Genomic DNA, 22,772 nt, shown 5'->3' with positions numbered 1-22,772 from the left:
AATATGATGTGATTTTGAAACAACTATTTTGATATTTTTCAGTTAAAAACATTAGTTCCCTCTTTCATAGGCCTAGATCTGGAACAGCCCCAGTTTAGCGTTTAATCGGGGCACACACTCAGTATATAACCACATGAGAATATTAAGACATAATGTACCAGTATTCAGGACAGACATTGCTCATAGTTTTAGAATTTATCGCAATTTACAGTCATTTTATAAGGACTTTTAATTAAAAAAACAAACAAACAAAAAAAAACTATTAAAAACTTCCTCAAATACTATATATAGAAAAACAAGAGAAAAAAAGCAGGCTTGTGGTAGTTTTTTTTTTATTGCAAACTAGACCAAAAAAAAAAATTTACATATGAACAGTATTTATAGTATATAAAGCTTTTGATATTGAAGCAGGGGGAGGCACCCAAGAACAGATAGAGACCAATGTGAATGGTGCTACTTATATCACTGACACAGATCATACAGTTGGAGTCTCTGTCTGCTGAATGTCTTGTCATACACACTCTGTTTTGAACCATCACAATTGACAATGCAAAATCAGTTAACATACAAAACAAAAATGCAGCACTGCTTTTTGTGGTGTGTTTTATAGATAAAAAAAATGGACACATTTGCAAGTTCAAATGGTAAAACCAAAATTGGACAAACTGTGAACTACAACATTGTTTAACTGAAGATGTGGCCCAGATCTGGATAAAGCTGAATAATCTGAAACCATCAGCAAAGTTAATGGAGTGTAAGAATGAAGAAGAATCATTTCTCCTTGCATGACATTAAGTATGAAGCAGCAGCATCAGTGTAAAGATATGGAACAAGTATACCTCTAAGAGATTTCTAATATTAGCCTATATTTTGGTCACAATGGACTCATCTCCCTGTCAGCATAACATTGTACATGCTTAAACAGAATTTAGCTACATCTAGCATTCGAGAAATACGATAACAGGATGCTATCTAATTTATTCATATTTTGAAAGTTTTGATTAGGTTGCTAGCTACTGGTCTATCAAGAACAAAGAAGATAATAATAGTGAAAATGACAAACTGTAGTGATGGGTAAGTTAAAAGCTATTTTGTCTCTTTTTTTTCTGCAGTTAATGCATACTGTATAATTATATCATAAATTCTGTTTATATATTTTCATATTTCTAGACCACCCTTCCACCCATATCCATAACCTCTACAAAGTTTGGCTCAGAGATAACATTTATTTTCCCAAATTGTTTACAGTCCTCGTTTAGAAGGAGGCACAAGGTGATCAGGAAGATCAGCAGGTAACTCGTGACCTTCCAGTTTAACCTTGATGAGGTGGTTAGCTAGGGCGAACTCCTCGTCGTCCAGGTACCCATCCTTATCCACATCAGCGAGCTTCCAGATTTTTCCTAGAACGTTGTTGGGCAGTTTGGATTTGACCATCTCCTTCTTGGCCATGGCACCAGAGACCTTCCCGTTGACAGGTGACAGGGTGTAGAAGATCTCGTCGTAAGTTGGCTTGTCTCTCGCCACTATCCACTCCAGCTCATCGATGCCTTCACTAGCACCCTCTCCATAGCCATGCCCGAAGGGTCCATTCATGGTGCCCTCAAAGGCACCACCCTGGACAGCCTGGCTGGGCATGGCAGCCTCCTCCTGCCGAACGAGGGTCATGAGTTTGGCAATGTCGTTGGCCAGCATGTCCTCTACTGCTTCTAGCAACTTGGGCTTCAATCCCTGAAACTTAGTGAAGTCCTGACCAGCAAGGACTTCCTAATGATGAAGACAACAAAGATGTCAAAAAAGAGTGTGATAATATTTTTGGAACTTTGGATCTAGTAACTAAAATAAAACAATTCATAAAACAAGGTGGTAAATTGTTACAAAACAATTTTTATTAGTCTTAAAATCTTTGGCTAAGCAAATAAATAAATAAATAAATAAATAAAAATAATTTTATTATTATTATTATTATTATTGCTATATTGTATTATATTATATTAAAAAACATTTCCATACCTGCATTTTATTGAGTTTAGGGAAATCACCAGGGGAGATCTGATGTTCTTTTTCAATTTTTGCGTAGATTTCACCCAGGTTAGCGATGAGTTCCTTTTTCTTATTCTCTTTCCCAAAAACATTTGGCATTTCTTTCTTCAAAGCACTGATGATGTAGGCATGAACCTAGAGAGAAAATCATTTCCATAACATATAATATTTAAAATAAATCTGTGTTATATTGATATGTTAGTAATTTGAGCAATAAATAAGCAATACATGAGCAATTTGAGAGAGATTGAGTGATATAAAAAAAATATATGATAATCATGAATATATACATACATACCAAGGCTGCATTTGATCAAATACAGTAAAAGCAATAATATTGTGATATATTAAATGTTAAAATGTAATTTAGAGCAATTTTCAGCAGCCATTATTCTAGTTTTCAGTGTCACATGACCCTTCAGAAACCATTCTAATATGCTGAATATGGGGCTCAAGAAAAAAAGAAATATTATCATCAATGAAAAAGCTGTGTTGCTTAATATTTTTGTGAAAACGGATACATTTTTTTCAGGATGCTCTGATAAACAGAAAATTCAAAAGAACAACATTTATTTAAAACTGAAATATTGTGTAACTTTATAAATGTCTTTACTGTCACTTTTGATCATTTTAATGTGTCCTTGAATGGTAATGGATCACGGTTTCCACAAAAATACCAAAACTGTTTTCAATATTGATACCAAATCAGCATATACATGTGACACTGAAGACTGGAGTAATGGCTGCTGAAAATTCAGCTTTGCCTTCACAGGAATAAATTACATTTATAAAAAAAAAAAAAAAAAAACTGCTCTTTTAAATTATAATAATATTTCACAATAATAATGTTTTTATTTTTGATCAAATGCAGTTAGCATAAGTGTATCAAAAACATTAAAGGTGACCTATTATGCCCTTTTTCAAAGTCTTTATTTTGTTTTTGGGCTCTACTAGAATAGGTTTTCATGCTTGAATGTTTAAAAAACACATTTTTTACATTATTGCAGCACTGTTCTTCCCAGTCTGTCTGTATCGCTCTGTTTAGTTCCTTTCTCTATGAAGCTCCTCTTTCTGAAAAGCGCAACGTGCTCTGATTGGTCGCCTCGACTGATTGGTCAACCGTTTCCAACATGTTTCGGAAATGTCACGGCTGGAATTATTTAAATAAGTAAGGAATATTATGACAGTACGTGCCCAGAAGAAAACTCATGACTACAATAGAGATGTTTCAGGGAGTTCAGAAACAGTGCTTACTGATATAGAGAATAACTCCCTTTGGAATATATTTGGTGCTTTGTAACTTTGCAGACCTTTTTCATGCTCAAACAGCAACATTACACACTAAAGAAAGTTTAAAAAAAAAAAAAAGCCTAATAGGCCCCTTTAAAAAAAAAAGTGTTACATATAAAAGGAAGATGGTGAGCAGGAAGAGGATCCAATAAACTTGGATCATGTCTGGGGTGATGACAATTTATAAAGTGATCACATGAGGGCAGCAAACACCAGGTAACTAATCTAACTAAAAACATTCAAAGTACTTTACATTTCAAGTATGTCAAGAAGACAACACTACATCATAACTAACTACAAAAGGTTTAATTTCTTACTTTAGCTAGACGTGCCCGTTTGATAAGGTCATTCAGCTTGCGCAGCGCTGCATTACGTGGAAGTCCCTGGATGTCACGGAAAAGGTCTTGTTCCTCTGCTTCAAACAGTTTCCTGTTATCTGCAACCAGGAGAGGCTGAGCCCAAAAAGAACCAATGTACACTCGGATGACCTCTGGGGTGTTGACGATTTTACCGAGCGACCACATGAGGGCGCCATACACCCTCATGAGCTGCTGGGTACCGATCTGATCTGCTTTGTTGAGCACCACCCTCATCTTGTCCTCATGGTTTTTCAGAGCTCGGATCACCTCGGAGAACTCGTCTGAAATGTCCAACTTGTGTGCGTCAAAGAGAAGAATGATGCGGTCCACACGTTCAGCAAACCATTCAAGCACAGCAGCAAAGTCATAACCTGAAACAGATGTGGACATGACATTTTTAACACAAGACAAGGCTTTTTAACACTAAATAACCAGTTAAATCAACTTAATTAGTCATTCCGTTTATTTAATGCAAAGGGAACTTGTTTGTGTATGTGAGCCTCTTTGATAAAGCACAACCCAACACTTCTGTTTCCATCCAGATAAAGGGCAGTACATCAGTCAGCAGATATTTGACCCTAGAACTTCCTGATCTTGCCCATATCACTCAACACTAACTAAACGCAAACAAGCAGAAATCCATCAAAGTTCACGCAAATTGACAGTTTTGCTGTCAAAAGGAAAGTCTTTATGTAACAGAACTCATCTCCTTTTATCCAGTCCTCTTGCATGACACTGATATTGGCTCATGAGGGTGGAGTACAACTGCCCTTTAACTTGAAAAAAAAAAAAAAAAAATTAGATGAACAGACGTCTGGTCCATTACAACGAACTGACATCACATCTACTTACGCTGCATGGCAAACAGGAAAATGTCTTTGAAAAATTGTCCCACAGAAACTCCTTCCTCTCCCATCTTGCATGGTTAAAAGGATCACAGGGAACAATGGAAATCTAGAGTAAAATATTTTGACAGTAGCCAAGGAGATGACGAATCTTAAACTAAATTTAAGATGCTGGGATATGAAAAGAATGTGTGGCCATGGGAAAAATGTGTGTACTCCACACAAAAAAAAAAAAAAAAAAAAAAAAAGAGGTAGACATATTCTCTTAGGTATTTTGAAGTCTTCAAGAAGCAAAAAAGCACAAGCTGCATGCACATTTTTCAACAAGGGCCAGCATAAATATTGCTAGACTACGCAAATTCTGGTCTCTTTCCAAAAAGCTACTTATGAGATCTTGAGGGCAAAGGTTTAATCTTCATAGATTTCTCTATATGCCATAATACAAATGCTAAAGCCAGAATTTCCGGCCCAGCTCTCTTGCTTTCGGAGACAGAAGTTACCAATTTATGTTTGGATTGTGTAGCGAGTGTGTAAAAGACAGGAAAGACTATGTCCCAGTCCCAGCTGTATCAACGTCAGCAGGATGTGAAATCTGGATCTGAATGCAACATGGGTGTGACTTCATGGATTCACTGCTCTGCTTTATTGACTGTTATCCATCACAATATACATTGCGATACTAATGAAATAGTCCATTATAATATGCAATGCTATAACACAACATATTTATATATATAAATATCTATCCTTGCATCATTTAACAACATAATTGCATTTAATTTAATAAAATGAAATGGCAATAATAAAAAAAGCATATGTACTGTGCAAAAAAAAAAAAAAAAAAAACACTGTTAAGACCTTAATTTATTTTATGTACCAAAAATGCAGTAATTTGGTACACTTAGTAAATGTAATCAAAAAACCCTTGTTCTTTTTCCCAGCAGTTGTGAATTTACTGTGTGGGTATATTAGCAATACAAGAAGGCTTATTAACTGCTGTTTTATGTATCTAAATCGGCATTCTTTCTGAATAGTATCCATTTTCTCCTGGAGTTTCTTTTGTCTACATTCAAAGCAGACACTGATAAGCTGGTTGTGTATACATATACACATTAATATGGCTGGTAAAGATTGTGACAGCAGAGGTAGCTCATATGGATGGAAAAACTCTTTTTCCCTAATGATATGGCTTTTCCAATTCTTTGTTTGCTTTCCTTCTAATACTTTCCAAAAACATATCCTTGTGTAAACTTAAACTATGGGATATCCTTGTTTACATAAGAATGCCAAAGTAATTGTGTTTGTTCCTGCACTAAAATCTGTTCAAGTGGGCACACAAAAGCTCCACTTAATAAAAGAAAATTAAATTACAACATTGCAAATATCAAGGCAATTTTAACAAGACTAATTTTATTCTCCTTTTGCTGATGCTGTTACGGTTACAAACATACAATTGCATCATTAAATGATTCATTCAATTCAACAAACAAACAAAACAAGAGCAAATGAATGAATGAACAACAAATGCACAGACGAATGACTAAATGAATGACCGTCCATGCAGGAGGAAACTATGCAGATAACTAAATATAGCTGTTTTGAAACAAATTACACCAGCTACCTACAAAGATACTGGTTTTGTGCATATTATGTACAGTGAATACAGGGCTGGAACTTAAAGTTTACAACCAACACAAAGATCCAACCACCATAAATAGACATTTGGCTCATGCTGGTCTAAAGGTTGGACTAAATGTCCGTAAAAGGGGGAACAAAAGAAGAAATTTGGCTTAGTATAGATGGCTGTCATTTAGAACAAAGGCTAATCTTTAGTACTGCCTCCACCCTGCTAAGGTCTAATCCAGACATTGATCCACAATCTCTCTACCTGAATAAAAAAAAATATTACACAAACCCATTATGAGATATTGAAGCATGCATAGATGTCATTTATCAAGCTCTCATTAAAGGTTAACCCCTGGTATTTGTACCTTAAGACCCTAGAAACGATATAATACCTAATGCTAATGTCAATAAATAACTGAGAGGTTTTAGTGTTGTAATGGGAGCCCTTGTCCTGCAGCATCTCTGCAAAAAGGTTTGCTCATAACATATTAAGCAGCATCTGTTTGTGAAACAGTTGTGAATGTTGCTTAACAGCTGTCGACTGGATCGCTGATTTAGACCAGATGAATAGCTAAAAACTTAGAAATGTTTAGGATTGTGGCTATGTTGCTTTTGTCTGCTTATTTTTAACCCTGCCTATTTCCTTACAACTGACATGGACATTTTCTAGTTTCATCTCAACTTTAAGTAATAGTAAAAAAAAATAGCCCTCAAAAGTCTCTCTTTGTAATACCTGTCATACATTTGACAGTACAGACTCCAGACTCGATAGGACCACTGCACTGGTGGTGCCATAATATCGGTTAACTATTAACCCAACACACGTCTTTGTGATAAGTGATCTTAGCATTTTTTCCTCAATCCTGATCCAGTAGATGACCTGTATTTGACGGATGAAAAGTCTTTGAACCCACTGATTAACCATGTTACATGCCATTCTTTGTTTTTTTCTGTCTTTGAAAACTGAATTAAACATTTTATTTCATAGTAATATGCTATTATGGTCTGCCATCAGAGAAATGTTAGAGTTCCAAAAATAATTTTTACCTGTATCTATTGATATTTTAAATAGCAAGATGCAGTTATTGTCTATTTCCTGAACAGGACAATAAAGTATACTCTAACTCTATTATTTCATACCAGCAGCAAAAATGTGAGAATTATGGGAGGGGGCCTGGAAAAGTTGAGCTTTCATCTGTGCTTGAAAGGAAATTATGCTTTTCCAGTACCAGCACATATAAATGTGGCACCTCCACAAATTCCTGGAAAGCACAGGGAGAGGAAGAATGGAGAAATCTGCTGTAATGAACTATGTAAACAATAGCCCATTCTCAGGGGATTTGTTTATCTAAGCTGGAAATAAGTCATTAGAATTTATAATTTATGGATTCTTTATAATAAAAGGCATGCTTTAGAAGATGGCAGCATATGGAATTATGATAAAAGACAATGCTTATATTGCCCTACACAGCCACTAAATCAAGATGTTAATCAGTCTGAACAGATGTGATTTCAGATAAGAAAAAAAAAAAAAAAAGAGTGCTGTAATAAGTAAGTATACTGAGTAAAGCATTATGGGATGCTATCAGTGATGAAACTTGACACCCAGCCAAGACTACTCAGCACTGAAGAATTAATCCAGGCACTGTGTACAGCAAACAGGAGAGGTACTAGAATAGAGCCCTGTGGAACGCCACCCAGTTTACAAAAAGGACACAGAGCTACATTTAGGACAGTGGTTCCCAAACTGGGGTACGGGATACGCGAACAAAATGCTGAGTTTTGTCGTTCATTTAATTCTTCCCCATCTTAAAATAACAAAACCGAGCATGTATTTCACGACACAATGCTGTAAATACATGACATCCAATCAAAATACCACATCTTTTGCTGTCAAACTGACTAAATCCATTTCCACATAAGCAGCGTGCATATGGGTGCTTATAGGTTTCGTCAGAGTCTGCTGCCTTAAGCAGATCAAGCTATATTACTGCCGTTTTCGACAATGTACCTGTAGATTTAACACTGCAGAACTACAACAGACACAGCGGTGTTTCGTGAACAAATCTGTTTGAATGAACTGTCCGTGAAAGTCATTGATTCAATGATTCATTCATAAATACAGCCACTTGCTTCGTTACTGAATGAACAAATGACTCGGTGCCTCACGCATTAAGACTTACCGCCACCTACTGGCGGTTTTAGTATGTAAAAGAATCACTTTTCACATTTTTATCATCATTGCATGTTTCTCTATTGAACTTTTTTTATTTTTTATTTAAAACATTATTAATGTTGTAAAGGTATTTATAAAGATAATAAACGCACTGGAAAGTCAATTTAGGAGGCAAATATTGTCCCTTAATGGAAAAGGTGGAATTTGATTCTACATTCAGCAAATTTAAAATAAAATAAGAATTAAAATTTATATTTTGACATATATAACCATTGACAACAATAAGTCAAAATATACATTTTAATCTTATATGCATAAGAATGCCGTCGTCCACAATCAAATGAAAGTGATATATATACAGGTGCTGGTCATATAATTAGAATATCGTGAAAAAGTTCATTTTTTTATTGTAAATTATTTTAAAAAATGAAACTTTCATATATTCTAGATTCCCTACATGTAAAGTAAAACATTTCAAAAGTTTTTTTTTTTAAATTTGTTGATTAGAGCGTACAGCTCATGAAAGTCCAAAATCCAGTATCTCAAAATATTAGAATATTTACATTTGAGTTTCATTAAATGACAATCCCTACAGTATATATTCCGGGTATCTTTTGTTCTTTGAAACCACACTAATGGGGAAGACTGCTGACTTGGCAATGGTCCAGGAGACAATCATTGACACCCTCCACAAAGAGAGTAAGTCACAGAAGGTCATTACTGAATGGGGTGGCTGTTTACAGAGTGTATATCAAAGCATATTAAATGCAAAGTTGACTGGAAGGAAGAAATTGGGTAGGCAAAGGTGCACAAGCAACAGGGATGACCGCAAGCTTGAGAATACTGTCAAGTAAAGCCAATTCAAACACTTGGGAGAGCTTCACAATGAGTAGAATGAAGCCGGAGTCAGCGCATCAAGAGTCACCACACTCAGACATCTTCAGGAAAAGGACTACCAAGCCACTTCTGAACCAGAGACAACGTCAGAAGCATCTTACCTGGGCTAAGGAGAAAAAGAACTGGACAGTGAACAGTGGTCAAAAGTCCTCTTTTCAGATAAAAGTAAATTTTGCATTTCATGTTGAAATCATGGTCCCAGAGTCTGAAGGAAGACTGGAGAGGCACAGAATCCAAGCTGCTTGAAGTCTAGTGTGAAGTTTCTGAAGTCAATAATGATTTGGGGGGGCCGTGACGTCTGCTGGTGTTGGTCCATTGTGTTTTATCAAGTGCAAAGTCAATGCAGCCATCTTCCAGGAGATTTTGGAGCACTTTATGTTTCCATCTGCTGACAAGCTTTATGGAGATGCTGATTTCCTTTTCCAGCAGGACTTTAGCACCTGCACACAGTGCAAAAACCACTTCCAAGTGGTTTGCTGAGCATGATATTACTGTGCTTTATTGGCCAGCCAATATGCCTGACCTGAATCTATGGGATATTTTCAAGAGAAAGATGAGAAAAAGTCAATCCAACAATATACAGATGATCTGAAGGCTCAATAGTGCCTCAGCAGTGCCACAGGCTGATCACTTCCATGCCACACTTCACTGATGCAGTAATTTGTGCTAGGAGCAAGTCATTTGCTGTAATATGTCCTGCCGATCAAGTATTGAGTGCACAAAAGAACATACTTTAAAGAACTTGAACTTTTCTGTTTTGCAAATCCATTTTTTGATTGATCTTAGGAAATATTCTAATATTTTGAAATACTGGATTTTGGACTTTCATGAGCTGTACGCTCTAATCATCAAAATTAAAAAAAAAAAAACTTTTGAAATGTTTTACTTTACATGTAGGGAATCTAGAATATATGAAAGTTTCATTTTTAAAAATAATTTATAATAAAAAAATGAACTTTTTGATGATATTCTAATTATATGACCAGCACCTGTATATAACACAAATTTGTTATTTCTAACATCAAAACCATCTCATGTCAAGATATAACAGGATCTGAAAATTAGGGGAGAAAAACATTTGATTGGGAATAGTGGTTTGGGAATAGCCCAGTATGAAGCAAACTGACTTAAAGTACATATGAGCATTCATTTTGAAGTGCCTTGTCGTTAACTGCTTGTAAAGTCTAACTGCAGTCAGGGGGAAGGGGGACGGATGTGAAGTCAGCAGACTTCAGAAGAATATTAACTGACCTCACAAGGTCTATGGATGAGCAGGACATTTTTAGGGTTTAAGGTTGCAGCTTAAAACATGTCATATTATCAAAACTATTATAAGCAGTCCTGATCTATTCTTCTATAAAGTCAGAGCAGGAGTCCAGAACTGCAATATGGAGACCACATTGCTGTGAAGAAAGAAGTTTGAGGAGACAAGAAAAATGTAGAAAATGAAATACAGAGAGACAAAAGGACTGAATTAAAATAGCAAGCACGCTCATCCACTTCCAAAGAACAGCATGACTGTGGCTAGATGTCCAAATAGTTGTCATTCCTACCTGAATATCCATGTTTTTCAGATCAGTTACATAACTGATCCTCCCATTATTCTCAGACAGGCCCAGATTTCCTCCCAAATTTATTGCTGTTAGGGTAGCTAGGGTATTCACACATGACATCCACTTGACCTCAGTGTGCTGTAACTGGCTACATGCCACATTACGATCTATGACCAGGCAATGACCAGCACTTTCCCTGTGAACTATTGTCTGTTTTGTTGCCAATTTGATGCTTTTTTCCCTATGTACTTAAAATGAGAGCGAAATACTAACATTTTCCATGTTTAGATAATGACACTAGCAGGGCTTTCCTTACATTTCCTTGCGATGACATTCAATTACTGTAACATCAGTAAAGAGGAAGCTTTGAACACAATAGAGCCGGAATCTTTAAATAAACGCATCTTGTGAAGAACGGAATTTCCATATGCATCACAAGCTCTGTGAATAGCTTTTAGGGGTGAAGAAAAATTTTGTTATAATGTTAAATATCACAAGCAACTTAAAAGTAGGGATGTCCCAATCTAGTTTTTTGTGCCACCAATCATTGAATGGGTATATATATATATGGCCGATACCGATTCCGATCCAGATCATTCAAGCTTTATACAAGTGATATGTAAGCGCTCTGTTGACTGTTACTGTTAACTTTTTTTAGATAAAGTAATACCACAGATGTTGCCTTGGTTATATTATTTACAGTAATGTTGTAATTGTTTTAATTGAGAATCAAATAAGCACAACAAATATTCATTTTACAATTAACATTTTAATAGGCCTTTAAAAACAGAACTTATGCAAAACACTATCCATATATTAGGATAATTTGCCTTATTAAAAGAGCCTACAAGACTTTAAAACATAATTGCAGGTTGTCAGTCAGTGTAGTTACATTATTACACCAGCAGGTGGCGACAAGGGACTGTCTCTATGAGTGAGTCATCATTAAACCTTCATTAATGCACTTAAAAAAAAAAAGCTGATTCATTCATGAATGAAACAAGGTGTTGAAATTATTTTAACTTCGATCGACACTTACAAGGCTCAATCGACAAGCAACGCATCACCTGGGTAATGCTGAAGCTGATGTTTCATTTCATAGAGATCAGTGGCACTGATTCAATGCATTGAATCATGGGAAATCCCCTTAAACGTTAAAAGGATACTACGACAAAGATATCACCTTTATCTTCTGACAACTGATGGCTAACTGATTTTTTTCACAGATATATAATGACCTGAAGCAGGACAGACGCCGGGAATGAATGAATGAATGAATGAATGAATGAATGAATGAATGAATGAATGAATGAATGAATGAATGAATGAATGAATGAATGAATGAATGAATGAATGAATGAATGTCTGTCTGTCTGTCTGTCTGTCTCCCACCTCAGACATTGAGAGCAGATGACAGAGGCAGCGAATGAGGTTTGTTGTATTGAATCCTTTAGCCAATGTTCCTCCACGTGATATTTCTTTAGAACATGACAGGTGACTGCGGCAATAAAGTTTGACGTCATCACGTGTTTTACATCAAATTCGGATCGGTTCATAGGATCGGCCAAATTTAGTGACTACCGATCAAGTCATAGAATGTGATTATCGTCTGATACCGATCTGCGGCCAATCGTTCGGAGCATCCCTAATGAATACATGATCTAGGCATTAAGTTATGCCTGTCTAGTTCTTTTTTTTTTATAGTTCAATCGTAACTTTCATGAATTCTTTAACCTTAAACTGTCAACTATTTACAGAACATTTCGAGTTAAGATATCCTGTGAAACAAATTTTGTACTAAAATTGATTGATTAAATTACTGTTTCAGGGCTGTACGTTATTTTTCTATTCTTTAATTTTTTTTGCACATAGCACTGGTGCTACAGAAGAGATTGAAAGTTTTGTAGCACAGGTCACACAATTGTAGCACAAGTCTGTTACCATCTCTGAAATCAATCACAAGTAGCGCAGTTCATCACTTAAACAGGCAAGTGACTGACAAAGTACATTAATGTTCCATACAGGGCATACCAAATACAAACCTTAACAAGAAATGTTTTCAGACAAACATTTTCTTTATTTGCCAAAAATGGCAGACTACAGGAACATAACACCTCTTGCTTAACATTAAGTCAATTTTGTTTACAAGGCCCAATTTCAATAATCACAATCGACACAACATCAATCTGTTTTGGTTGAACACTTAAAAATATCACTTCATTTTCCTATAAATCATTAGAAAAGTCTAAAGTTTTATTATAAAATATTAAATTAATAGGATAAAAATGTGTGATGGTAATTTCTTAATTTTTGTCAGGAAATCTTATGCATCCATCTGAAAAAAAAAAAAAAAAAACTACCTCCTGTAGGCTATACTTCTCTACACTGGAGAAAACGTATGGGTTCTCATGTTTACTTCAAATTTCTTTAGAAAGAAGTATTATTTGTCCTAATTTTTTACCCAAAATAGGGTGTTGTGAGCATTATTGAGTAAAACACGTGTAATGTAATGTAATGTCTGTTTCATTCATAATCATAGCCAGAGGCCACCCTTGCGCAGAAAGTCCACAAGTGAGACTCAGAGGTATTAAGACTAATGATGTTCCAGGAAATCCCTTATTTGGACAAAGACATCCAGCTAGCTAAGTACGTTTGCAACAATATATGGTTTATCTGTGTTCTTCCAGACATCTCAGGTATTTTCATAAGAATAAAGTACATTTCTAATGCCGAGTGTTGCTTTTTCAAACGCATGTTATAAGACTCAAACTCACAGCGCTTTCAGAGATGGAGTGTTAACTGATTGATCCGCTCTGATCTCAGTGCTGTGCATATACTTATAGTTAAAACTTCGAGATTTCATAATCACACTAAGCAAATTGTTTAACTTTGGTTAATAGATTTAATTTTTTTTGCACATAGCACTGGTGCTACAGAAGAGGTTGAAAGTTAGATTAACCTCACACACAAACAAGCAGCTCCGTCTCACACACATGCAAAACTCGTATTGCACTCGTGCTACTGTAGTAAATTTATTCATCACACAGACAATTTCAATGATTATTGATTTCATTTGAAAAAAATGTTCCAAAGATTTAATTTAACATATTAAGCATTTTAAGCACTAATGGACATCTTAACCATTTGATTTCCTTCAAAATCTCCTAATTTCATGGCAATCTAATACAACAGAATCTTTGTGGTGACTATCATGTGACCCTTCGCTGTGTCTTGAGTCTGAATTCTCTCAGCTGCCACGCCTTCATCATCACTATCAATATTTATGGCTCTCATTCTGCCTCAGAGCGAGGAAGAGGGCAAAGGGCAGCAAAGAGAGAGTAACCCTGGCCGCTGATGGAGAGCCGTTACCTCTCTTGCTCTGTTTAATTGCTCGTGACTAAAACCGTGTGTGAAAATCACTGGCATAAGTTCAGTGTGCAGCACATGGGCTGCATCTCACATACTATGATCTCACACAAGCTTATACAGCCATGTATCAGCCTGGAAATACTTTTGACATACACTAATGATGTTTTTACACCCGCCCAAGGACTGCCAAGCTCTGGGGGGAAGAGTTGCTTATCAGAGACCATAGGGTGCGGTCCATTTGAAAGTAAACCTAAATAACTTGTGAGATAAAGCTGTGCAGTATGGAATGCAAGAGTGTTCCTGAACACCTGGGTTAGTGTCATCCACTCATGTCTGCACTCTCTCATGGAGCTCACAGGCCATTCTACTATAACCCTATCCAATATGTAAATATGTATACCTTCACCAGATCACTCCCTTATACAAAAACATACTGTGTCTCTCTACCATTGTAAAGTGATGCATAACAGAGTAGTAAATGATTATCACAATCATGTACCATGATATGTATCCAAAAAACATATTACTATGGTTTGGTATCTTAAAAAAAAAAAAAACATGCAGAACCATGAAAAAATTAGATGCTACATGTCCAAAACAGTGTTATTTCAGTATTATTTATTAGAACTGGGACAATAAATTGATGCGTCGCAAATCGAGAAATGATTCTGGATTGATTCTGAGATTTTCTGAATGCATTGCAATTCTCTCTCGAAATGATTCTGAGCTTAGTTTTTAACAGCAAATGGCACTGCGTACTTTAGAAACAGCCGTACTCTGCTTGCTTCCAATTCCTTACACAAACCCATGAACCTTCTATAAAATAATCATTCAAAAAGGTTGAAGCAAATTACAAGGGTGTTTGCAGTGGGATGTTTACATTAATCTCGCGTCATAAAAGCATTTTCAGACTTCAGCGCTCTTCTTTGTGAGCATTTGAGTGTACAGTTAAAAATTAGCCTAGAACGGAAAATCTCATAAATTGAGTGATGCATCGATTTATTTTCCCAGCCCTATTATTTATTTACGAACATGAAAAATTGTATTTGAAGGATAGATTTTGAAGGAAACGGTAAGATATGCACGTTTTATTATTAAAATGTTTTGTCAGTGGCGTGCCTAGTCATACAATAATTTACAATGCAAAAATAAGTCCGCCTATCTATTTCAATTAAAAATATATAAACAGCCTAAAATATAGGCTATGTTTACCTTATAGGCAAAATTGCATACAAATTTTTTTTTAAAAACAATTAAAATATACTATTCGGCCAGTGGAAAAGAATGTGAATGATTTTTAGCAATGTAATGTGATGGCATTTCTAGTCATATTTTCCTAATGTCTTGTACCGTTAAACATGGTGTCACGTGGATGGGAATATGAATATGAAATGGTAATGATATGCAGATGACATAATGCATAGTAAAACTAGGCATTTTAAGTTCCATATATGGTTATTTCAGGGAGGAGACGGGGTGGAGATTCATGTACGCACAATCTTCCGCTGACTGGGTTTTATAAAAAGAATTTGCGCAGGTTCTGGCGTAAGCATGGTTTTATAATTCTGAAAACTTTTGTGCATACGGAAAATCTGGCTTTCTCAGCTAATCAAGATTACTAAAAACTTCCAAGCAGGTGTGAGTTGGAGCTAGTTGGAGCTAAACTGTGCAGAGTTGTGGCCCTCCAGGAATTGAGTTTGAGACCACTGCCTTAAATGCTTTCATCATCATGTCCCTTCAGGGGCTCTGTAGAATGTGTTATTCATTATCTTTGTCTTTCCAAATAATTTAAAAATTCGGCTTTGGGCAGATCCCTAGCCTGTAGGTATATGTTTAAAAAAACCTTGATACCATTTTACCATGTCCACAAAATATAGTATTACTATGAAACATATCCAATTTTTTGAGAGTGTGCATTTGTTTGTCTGGTGCAGGAAAACCACTCCAAGAAAGATGGCAAACGAAGTGTGCCGATGTACATCTCATTCACTTAACATGCTCAATAACACATAACTGAATCTTTGAACATGGATGTATTCCCAGCCCGCTCATTTTTATGTCTTTACCACGCCCTCTCTGCTCTGCGGTAATGTCTGTTTCCTGGCCTGAGCTGTCTCCCCTCTTTGTCAGACTGTTATCTGTAGATGCCACTCACCCTCTGATCACATTTACATGGTCTTCAGGGAAAGGCAAGGAGAGGACGCACACGCACCACGGCAGATGGACAAGCACAGGAAGAGTCCTCAGCGTGACACCGGTTACCTCCATATACAATGCTCTCTTAGAGTTTCTTAAATAAACAACATACCAACATGCTCCATTGTAATTTCTGGGCCTGTAACAAGTCCAGACTAGTCAATTATACATCTAGGGAAGCCAAAAAAAAAAAAAAAAAAAATCCTGAACCTTATTCTCCCGTGCTGCTTAAGAGTAATTAACCAACACTGCCTAAGGGCTAACTGAACATTTTAGACATTTTTGCATAATTTTTTATTTTCAGTGAGTGCTCAGAAAATCCATTGTTCTTTCCAAATCATAGTGTCCGATGGGAATGGACAGTCCACATTGTCACTATAGAATAATTAGGTTTTCAACTTCCCTTCCTTCCTACAGGAAAAAAAAAAACCTTTGGAAGAAGAGTGGGTTTGTTGTGCTCTAATGTAAACAGGAGAACTAAAAATACTTCCCTCTTAATACTCCCATAATGCAGAAGCTAACCAAATTAACCTCCTTTCCTTTCCTTGGGACAAGTGTTACTCACAGCTGTCTATGCAAATGGAACTTGTATTAATAGGACAAAGAATATGAAGTTGTGGTAACTCCGGGAAGGAAAGTCAGAAGATGATTAAAGAGGTGACGACAATTATAGAAAGAGGAAATAAAAAAAACAAAAAATAAAAAAAAACAACACTTGCCTCTGCTAATCCGCTGTTTCTCTCCAGACAGAATTCCAGGAGTGTCTATGATGCTGATGCTGTCCAGCACTGGATTTGGCATCTGGGCACATATAAACCTGAGAGAAGAGGATCAAACATTACAAAAGGACAGACACTTGGAACAATCAGACGTTTCACCATTGGGCCTAGTGATCTTGCAGTAATGTTTTTAGTGCAACATGATTGATTGGAAGGAATTCCCTTCTCCTTCGCTCTCGCCAAATCTTATCATTCCAACTCTTACCTCAGCTTTTCCATTACTAAATGCTCACAGCTTATCTTTCTGTGCGTTCTTCATTTATCTGCCAACCCGTATGTTTTTATTTCCATGTCTCTAACAGACCAGCACATTTTAGTCATACAAAAACAATCTTCAACCTCAAACCCCCAACCACTGTGTTCCCTCATATGTATTTTACTCATTCCCACCCCTTAATTTTTCCAGAAAGAGTGCCATCACTTATTCTCTACATGCTGCTACTTTCACTCCTGCCAATCGCATCCCATATTTCCTTTCAGCATACATTCCACACATTATTGGACTTGCTGCCAGTTGACAAAGACCGTTTGTGTCATTTTGGCTAATGTTTTTGAGTGTAAAGCCTAGTATGCAGGGCCAGAACAGAGACATGCTTCCTTCCATATATCCAGAAATCCGAAATATATGTTTATTTTCAAGAATTGAACAATAAATAATTTGTTAACTGATAACATCTAAATACTATTAGCCTGTTTTTGAAGTCAAGCTTCAGAGGTTCTGCAAACATCCTGCAGAAGTTAAAATTCATTTCCTGCCTGATGCAACTTCATATACTACCATTCAAAAGATTGGTGTCAGTAAGATTTTGCTTTTAAAGAACTTATAAACACTTATTCAGCAAGGATGCATTCATAATGATTTCTATTTCAAATAAAACTTTCTATTAGTCAAAGAATCCTGAAAAATTGTTTCCACAAATATTAAGTATCACTTCTTAAGCAGTTCTTGGTGTGAACGGTTTTCAACATTGATAATAATAATAATAAAAAATGTTTCTTGAGCACCAAATCAGCATATTAGAATGATTTCTGAAAGATCATGTGACACTAAAGTGAAGACTGGCTGCTAAAAACCATCATAGGAATTAAAGACATAACATATTATAGTAATTGTACTGTTTTTTGATCAAATAAATGCAGCCTTGATGAGCATAAGGAACTTTCAAAAATGTTTTAAAAAAAAAAAAATCTTACCTACCTCCAACTGTTTTGAATGGTTGTGTCTACCACAATACTAATTTCCTCTTCTATCACAGGAAACAACATTGATGAAACATTAATGTACCCAGCTGTAACTTGGTTGGTCAATGCATCATTCACAACAAAGATTAAAGTTTAGACTAAGGCTCGTCCTGCTGCCAGATGGGTATTTTAAAGCTATTTTAGCTAAAGCTAAAATATACAGGCTTGAGAGTGAAACACTAACTAATTAGCCTGTGTTGTTAAATAATTTTTCCTCTTGCTGATGTAATATTCAGGGAGAGTAACGTCTCAGCCCTGTGTGTAATTTATTAAATAAATATTTAAAATTCCAGCTGCTTCCAGCAAACCATGTCTTGAACATTGGGGAGGGGACAATGATTTTTTCTTTTTTTAAAAGGAATTAAATAATTAGAAGGTTAAAAGGGAATAAGGCAAGGGAAATAACAAAAAAAATAAGAAAGTAAAAGTTTTTTTTTCTTATATATATATATATATATATATATATATATATATATATTCACTCTATTTGTATGTCTAATATGTCAAAAATGCAGAACGTTTCTTGTCTCATCACATTCTGCTGCGAATAACATTAATCATATCAAATCAATCAAATAAGAGCATGTTTTCAATTCAAAATGACAAAATTTCAAATTTGAGTAGTCTGCATCACTGGATATTGCGGTCGATCACTGAATATTTCAATCATAAAATAATCATCAAATATTAAATGTTTTTAGCTACTATTGCCACATACTCTTTCACTGCTAAAACGAAAGTGTCACATTGGAATTCGCACTCATCTTTTGTGAACAGTAAGCCCCTTTGATTTGATTGGCCAGCTCACTCATTCTGACATTGATGAGCGCTATTAGACCGCTGAGGCAGATCAGCCTAAAATGTAACTTTTAAAACTTTTTTCGTCATCCTAACAAACAGAGTGATGCATAATGGAGTACAGCATAGCAGCATCAATAATATCAAATATTGGGGGAACAATTTGGCCATTTCTAATTAATTGGGGGGGGGGCTTCCAGGACTTTTTAACATCCCAAATACACCACTAAAAAATCATTTTATTGCTTTTTTTTGATTCAATGACTCCTTTGCGTGCAGAAAAATCAGATACCAAGCGCACAAACACATAAATCAAAATGGCTACACAGAGATACATATCAGAAGACCAGTTTAGCAAGATATACTGCAGTAACGGAGCATGTTGCAATGCATAACACCACAGAGCACCACCAACTACAGCAATAACTGTAAATTAATCTTCAGCCTAGTAGAGGTTAAAACAACGATAGGGCTTAGGTATTTGAATTTAGCTCTTGGAAAAACTGTTTGACAAACACTACAGTGGTGAGAATCTGCAATCAGCTACACTATATGGTTCAACACAGGCCAGCCTGGGGAAAACGATGAATGCAGCTGCACAAGAGGAGAAAGTGCATACTCAAGTTACACATGAGTAATAGGGAGAGTGGGGACAACAGCACAAAGGCGGAGTTTAACTGAACTACTGGAACAAGGTTAATATGTACTAAAAATTTACAGCAGTTGTGGTCACGAGGCACACACACCATTGATTCCTTGCCAGTGACCTTCAAGCTACCTTTGAACCTCTCCGACAAGGTCAGAGTGCAAAATACTGGGAGGGAAAATTCAATATGCTTGGTAAGCAATAAACAGCATAATATAAAGGAAGCTGGGGTCAGATATTTGCAAACGGGGGACACTTTTGACGTGAACACTCTGAAATTGCAAAGTCAGTTCCTCAGATTATCTGTGGAGTGACTTAGCGGAGTCAGTCCTTTTTAACCTCTTGTTAACCTATAAAAAAAAAAGTCACACAAACAAGCTTGGACTGCCAAAACACCAAAATCATGCATTTAACAGGTAAGGCAGCACCTACGGGAAACTATCTGATCAACTCATAGCTACACTGAGAAAACACCGAGCTTCTCAGGAAACCCTGATTTGACCTTAAAACAACGCACAGTCAAGGAGAGTTCAAGGAGGGAGGAGGGATGAAATCTTATTCTCCTCCCATTCATGATTGACTAAACCTACTCATTGCACAAATTGAAAGCGTTCCAAGATTTTCTTTAAAAGGACATTTTTGTAAGATAAAACGCATTCTGCCAGCCCAGGCCTGTTGGGGTATAAAAATGATCTGTGCATAATATGATCCCTCTAAGTCAAGCATTGACCAGCATGGGGTTGTGGTTAAGTCCTCATATCTACAACAAGCCCAAGTCAAAGGGAAAGTGTAGTACTAGTCCTTGAGAGAAGACACACCCATCTCTGCTTCACCTAAATCAGCCTACTAAGCCTGAAATGCACAGTGGACATGCGTAACACGTTGAAAAGACAACTGTGAGTTGAACTGATACACAATTACGAACGCAAACTCATTTCTTTTCATGTCATTCCTAATGGAGGGCCCCATTCCCCAAGAGCTTGTTAAAAAGACCCTTAAAGGCCTCTGCAGCTGTCAAAACCAGTGTCAGTTGACGTTCCTCTCAGAAGGGGGAACCAAAGACTAACAAGCAAGTTTAGCAAGTTTTATGGCATGCAAAATGTGTATTAATATCTTCAGTCATTATTGAAACAATGAAAAGGGGAAAGTTTAGTTCAGTTAAAACTTAAATGTCAGGTTCAACGCCTAGAGAGACCTTTTCTGGGTGTGACAACTACATCTAAAAGTAAATAAAGGTTTGTGAGGATTACAATAAAGCAAATCATAGTCTTCATAAACTGACAGACATACATGTTTGCAGGCCAGAGAACATGTGATTTGCTGTAGGCTGCTAAAGTGTGTTAAACAACACAACATAAAATTGACTGTATTACAGTACTGTGAGTGGTAAAAAGCAGGAAAAAGCATGTAATATACTAAATCAAATATTTTATCAATGATATGAAACACTGGTGACGAAACAGTTAAGAATTCAGTTTTACTACTCTCAAAGCTCCACCCTTGCAATACAGCTGGCAACTTCAGCATGCAGATGTAAGCTGAAAAAAGTGCAGGAAATTCTTTTTTTTTTTTTTTTTTGTACAATGTGAACACCCTCTTCACCCTTTTTAAAGTCCAGAAGGCTCCTATCATTACATTTCATAAAAGTAACGATGAGTTCATATGAAACACAAAACCTGACAACCTCAAATGAGGAAAACAACACCCTGAAAATCTGAAATCCTGAGCAAAGAAAACCTAAGATTAAAAACAAATGCAAAAGACAGATGATTAATGTAAACATTTCACTTTTTCAGAATGTTTATTTTTAAAAAAGAAGGTTATTTGACAATGTAATGAATGAAGATCTCACCGGTTCAGAAAGGCGTTTCCAAAGGCGTTGAGTTTTCTGAAGGGTTTCTTGGGGTCCACCACTAAAGCATTGCCCGGGATGAGTCCCTCCTGTTCCCCGTACATCACCGCAATGAATGAATCGGTGGTCGGTTCGGGGCCTATGCGCATCCCGGGGAAATCCTGTTCCATGAGATGACGAATAAAAGTGGTTTTCCCCGTGGAGTACTGTCCCACTAAAAGTACCATGGGCTTGTTATCGAAATCAGCATCTTCCAGAGCCGGAGAGTGAAAGTCGTGGAAGCGGTAAGTGTCTTCTAATGGAAATAATTTGGTCCGGTAGAGTCGCTTCAGCCCGTCAGACACAGTCTGAAACAGTTCGGGGTCCTTTTTCTTCCCGTCCTTGTTCGCCCAGCTGAACATGTTGCAAAATGTGTAAAATAAACGTCTTACTTAAATAAAAAAAAAAAAAAAACACTTTCACGGTGGTATACAAGTTCTTTGCTGATTTCTAGGCAGTTTAATCCAGCGGTTCGGATGAATTAACGGTCTAATGTCAGGTACAGCAGACTGCCAGCGTGGTGGGTCGGTCCTGTCAGCTGTTCAACAAACGTTAACTGTTGTCTTTTTATTCATTCATTTACTTACTGCTAACTGACTTTTTTTTTCGTAAATCAGACTTAAGTTTACTTAAGCTTACTCGTCAGTTGTGACCTTTCAGCAGATCGTTTTCTTTTATATCCACTGGAGTCTCGAGTCCCACAGCTCGAGCACTCTGCGCGTGCGAGTGTGCAAGCTCGCGCCCCCACTTACATTTACATTGATATGGACCGGAACTCAAGGGAACTTCCAAAATAAAAGCCCCTCCCCTCACCACCTCCCCAAAATTGGGGTTTTGTGAAACACACAGCTGACGTTCTTTTTTCTAACAAATAAAGTTTATATTGATTAATCTGTCTAACAACCTTAACTTGTAACAACTATGCTGAAATAGTCAGAATTCCGTCATTCAAACAACTTTGAAATGTTTGAATGAACGAACGAACGAAGGAATTAATTATTTACCTCATTCCACAAAATAATATAATATAATATAATATAATATAATTTTAATTTAACAGGTTAA

General features: G+C 36.4%; 1 protein-coding gene across 1 annotated transcript; it reads right to left on the bottom strand.

Moving 5' to 3' along the window:
- Positions 1 to 315: 315 nt before the first annotated feature.
- Positions 316 to 22,451, bottom strand: ehd1b (EH-domain containing 1b). Its single transcript, XM_051909277.1, has 5 exons — positions 21,669 to 22,451; positions 17,071 to 17,168; positions 3,648 to 4,060; positions 2,011 to 2,175; positions 316 to 1,764 (listed from the first exon to the last, which is right to left on the bottom strand). The coding sequence occupies exons 1-5, from the start codon at positions 22,067 to 22,069 to the stop codon at positions 1,243 to 1,245; spliced, it is 1,599 nt and encodes a 532-aa protein (XP_051765237.1). The 5' UTR covers positions 22,070 to 22,451; the 3' UTR covers positions 316 to 1,242.
- Between the last annotated feature and the right edge of the window lie 321 nt (positions 22,452 to 22,772).

Source organism: Ctenopharyngodon idella, chromosome 10 (genome assembly GCF_019924925.1).
Source record: "Ctenopharyngodon idella isolate HZGC_01 chromosome 10, HZGC01, whole genome shotgun sequence".
Taxonomy (NCBI): domain Eukaryota; kingdom Metazoa; phylum Chordata; class Actinopteri; order Cypriniformes; family Xenocyprididae; genus Ctenopharyngodon; species Ctenopharyngodon idella.
This window is presented reverse-complemented; position numbering and strand designations above follow the sequence as displayed.

Excerpts from the sequence above, each read along its gene's own strand:
- ehd1b (XM_051909277.1), bottom strand. The coding sequence starts at position 22,069 with ATGTTCAGCTGGGCGAACAAGGACGGGAAGAAAAAGGACCCCGAACTG. Across the intron at positions 17,169-21,668 it reads GGAAACGCCTTTCTGAACCG|GTTTATATGTGCCCAGATGC; the intron begins GTGAGATCTTCA and ends CTCTTCTCTCAG. Across the intron at positions 4,061-17,070 it reads GAAACAGCGGATTAGCAGAG|GTTATGACTTTGCTGCTGTG; the intron begins GCAAGTGTTGTT and ends CATCTGTTTCAG.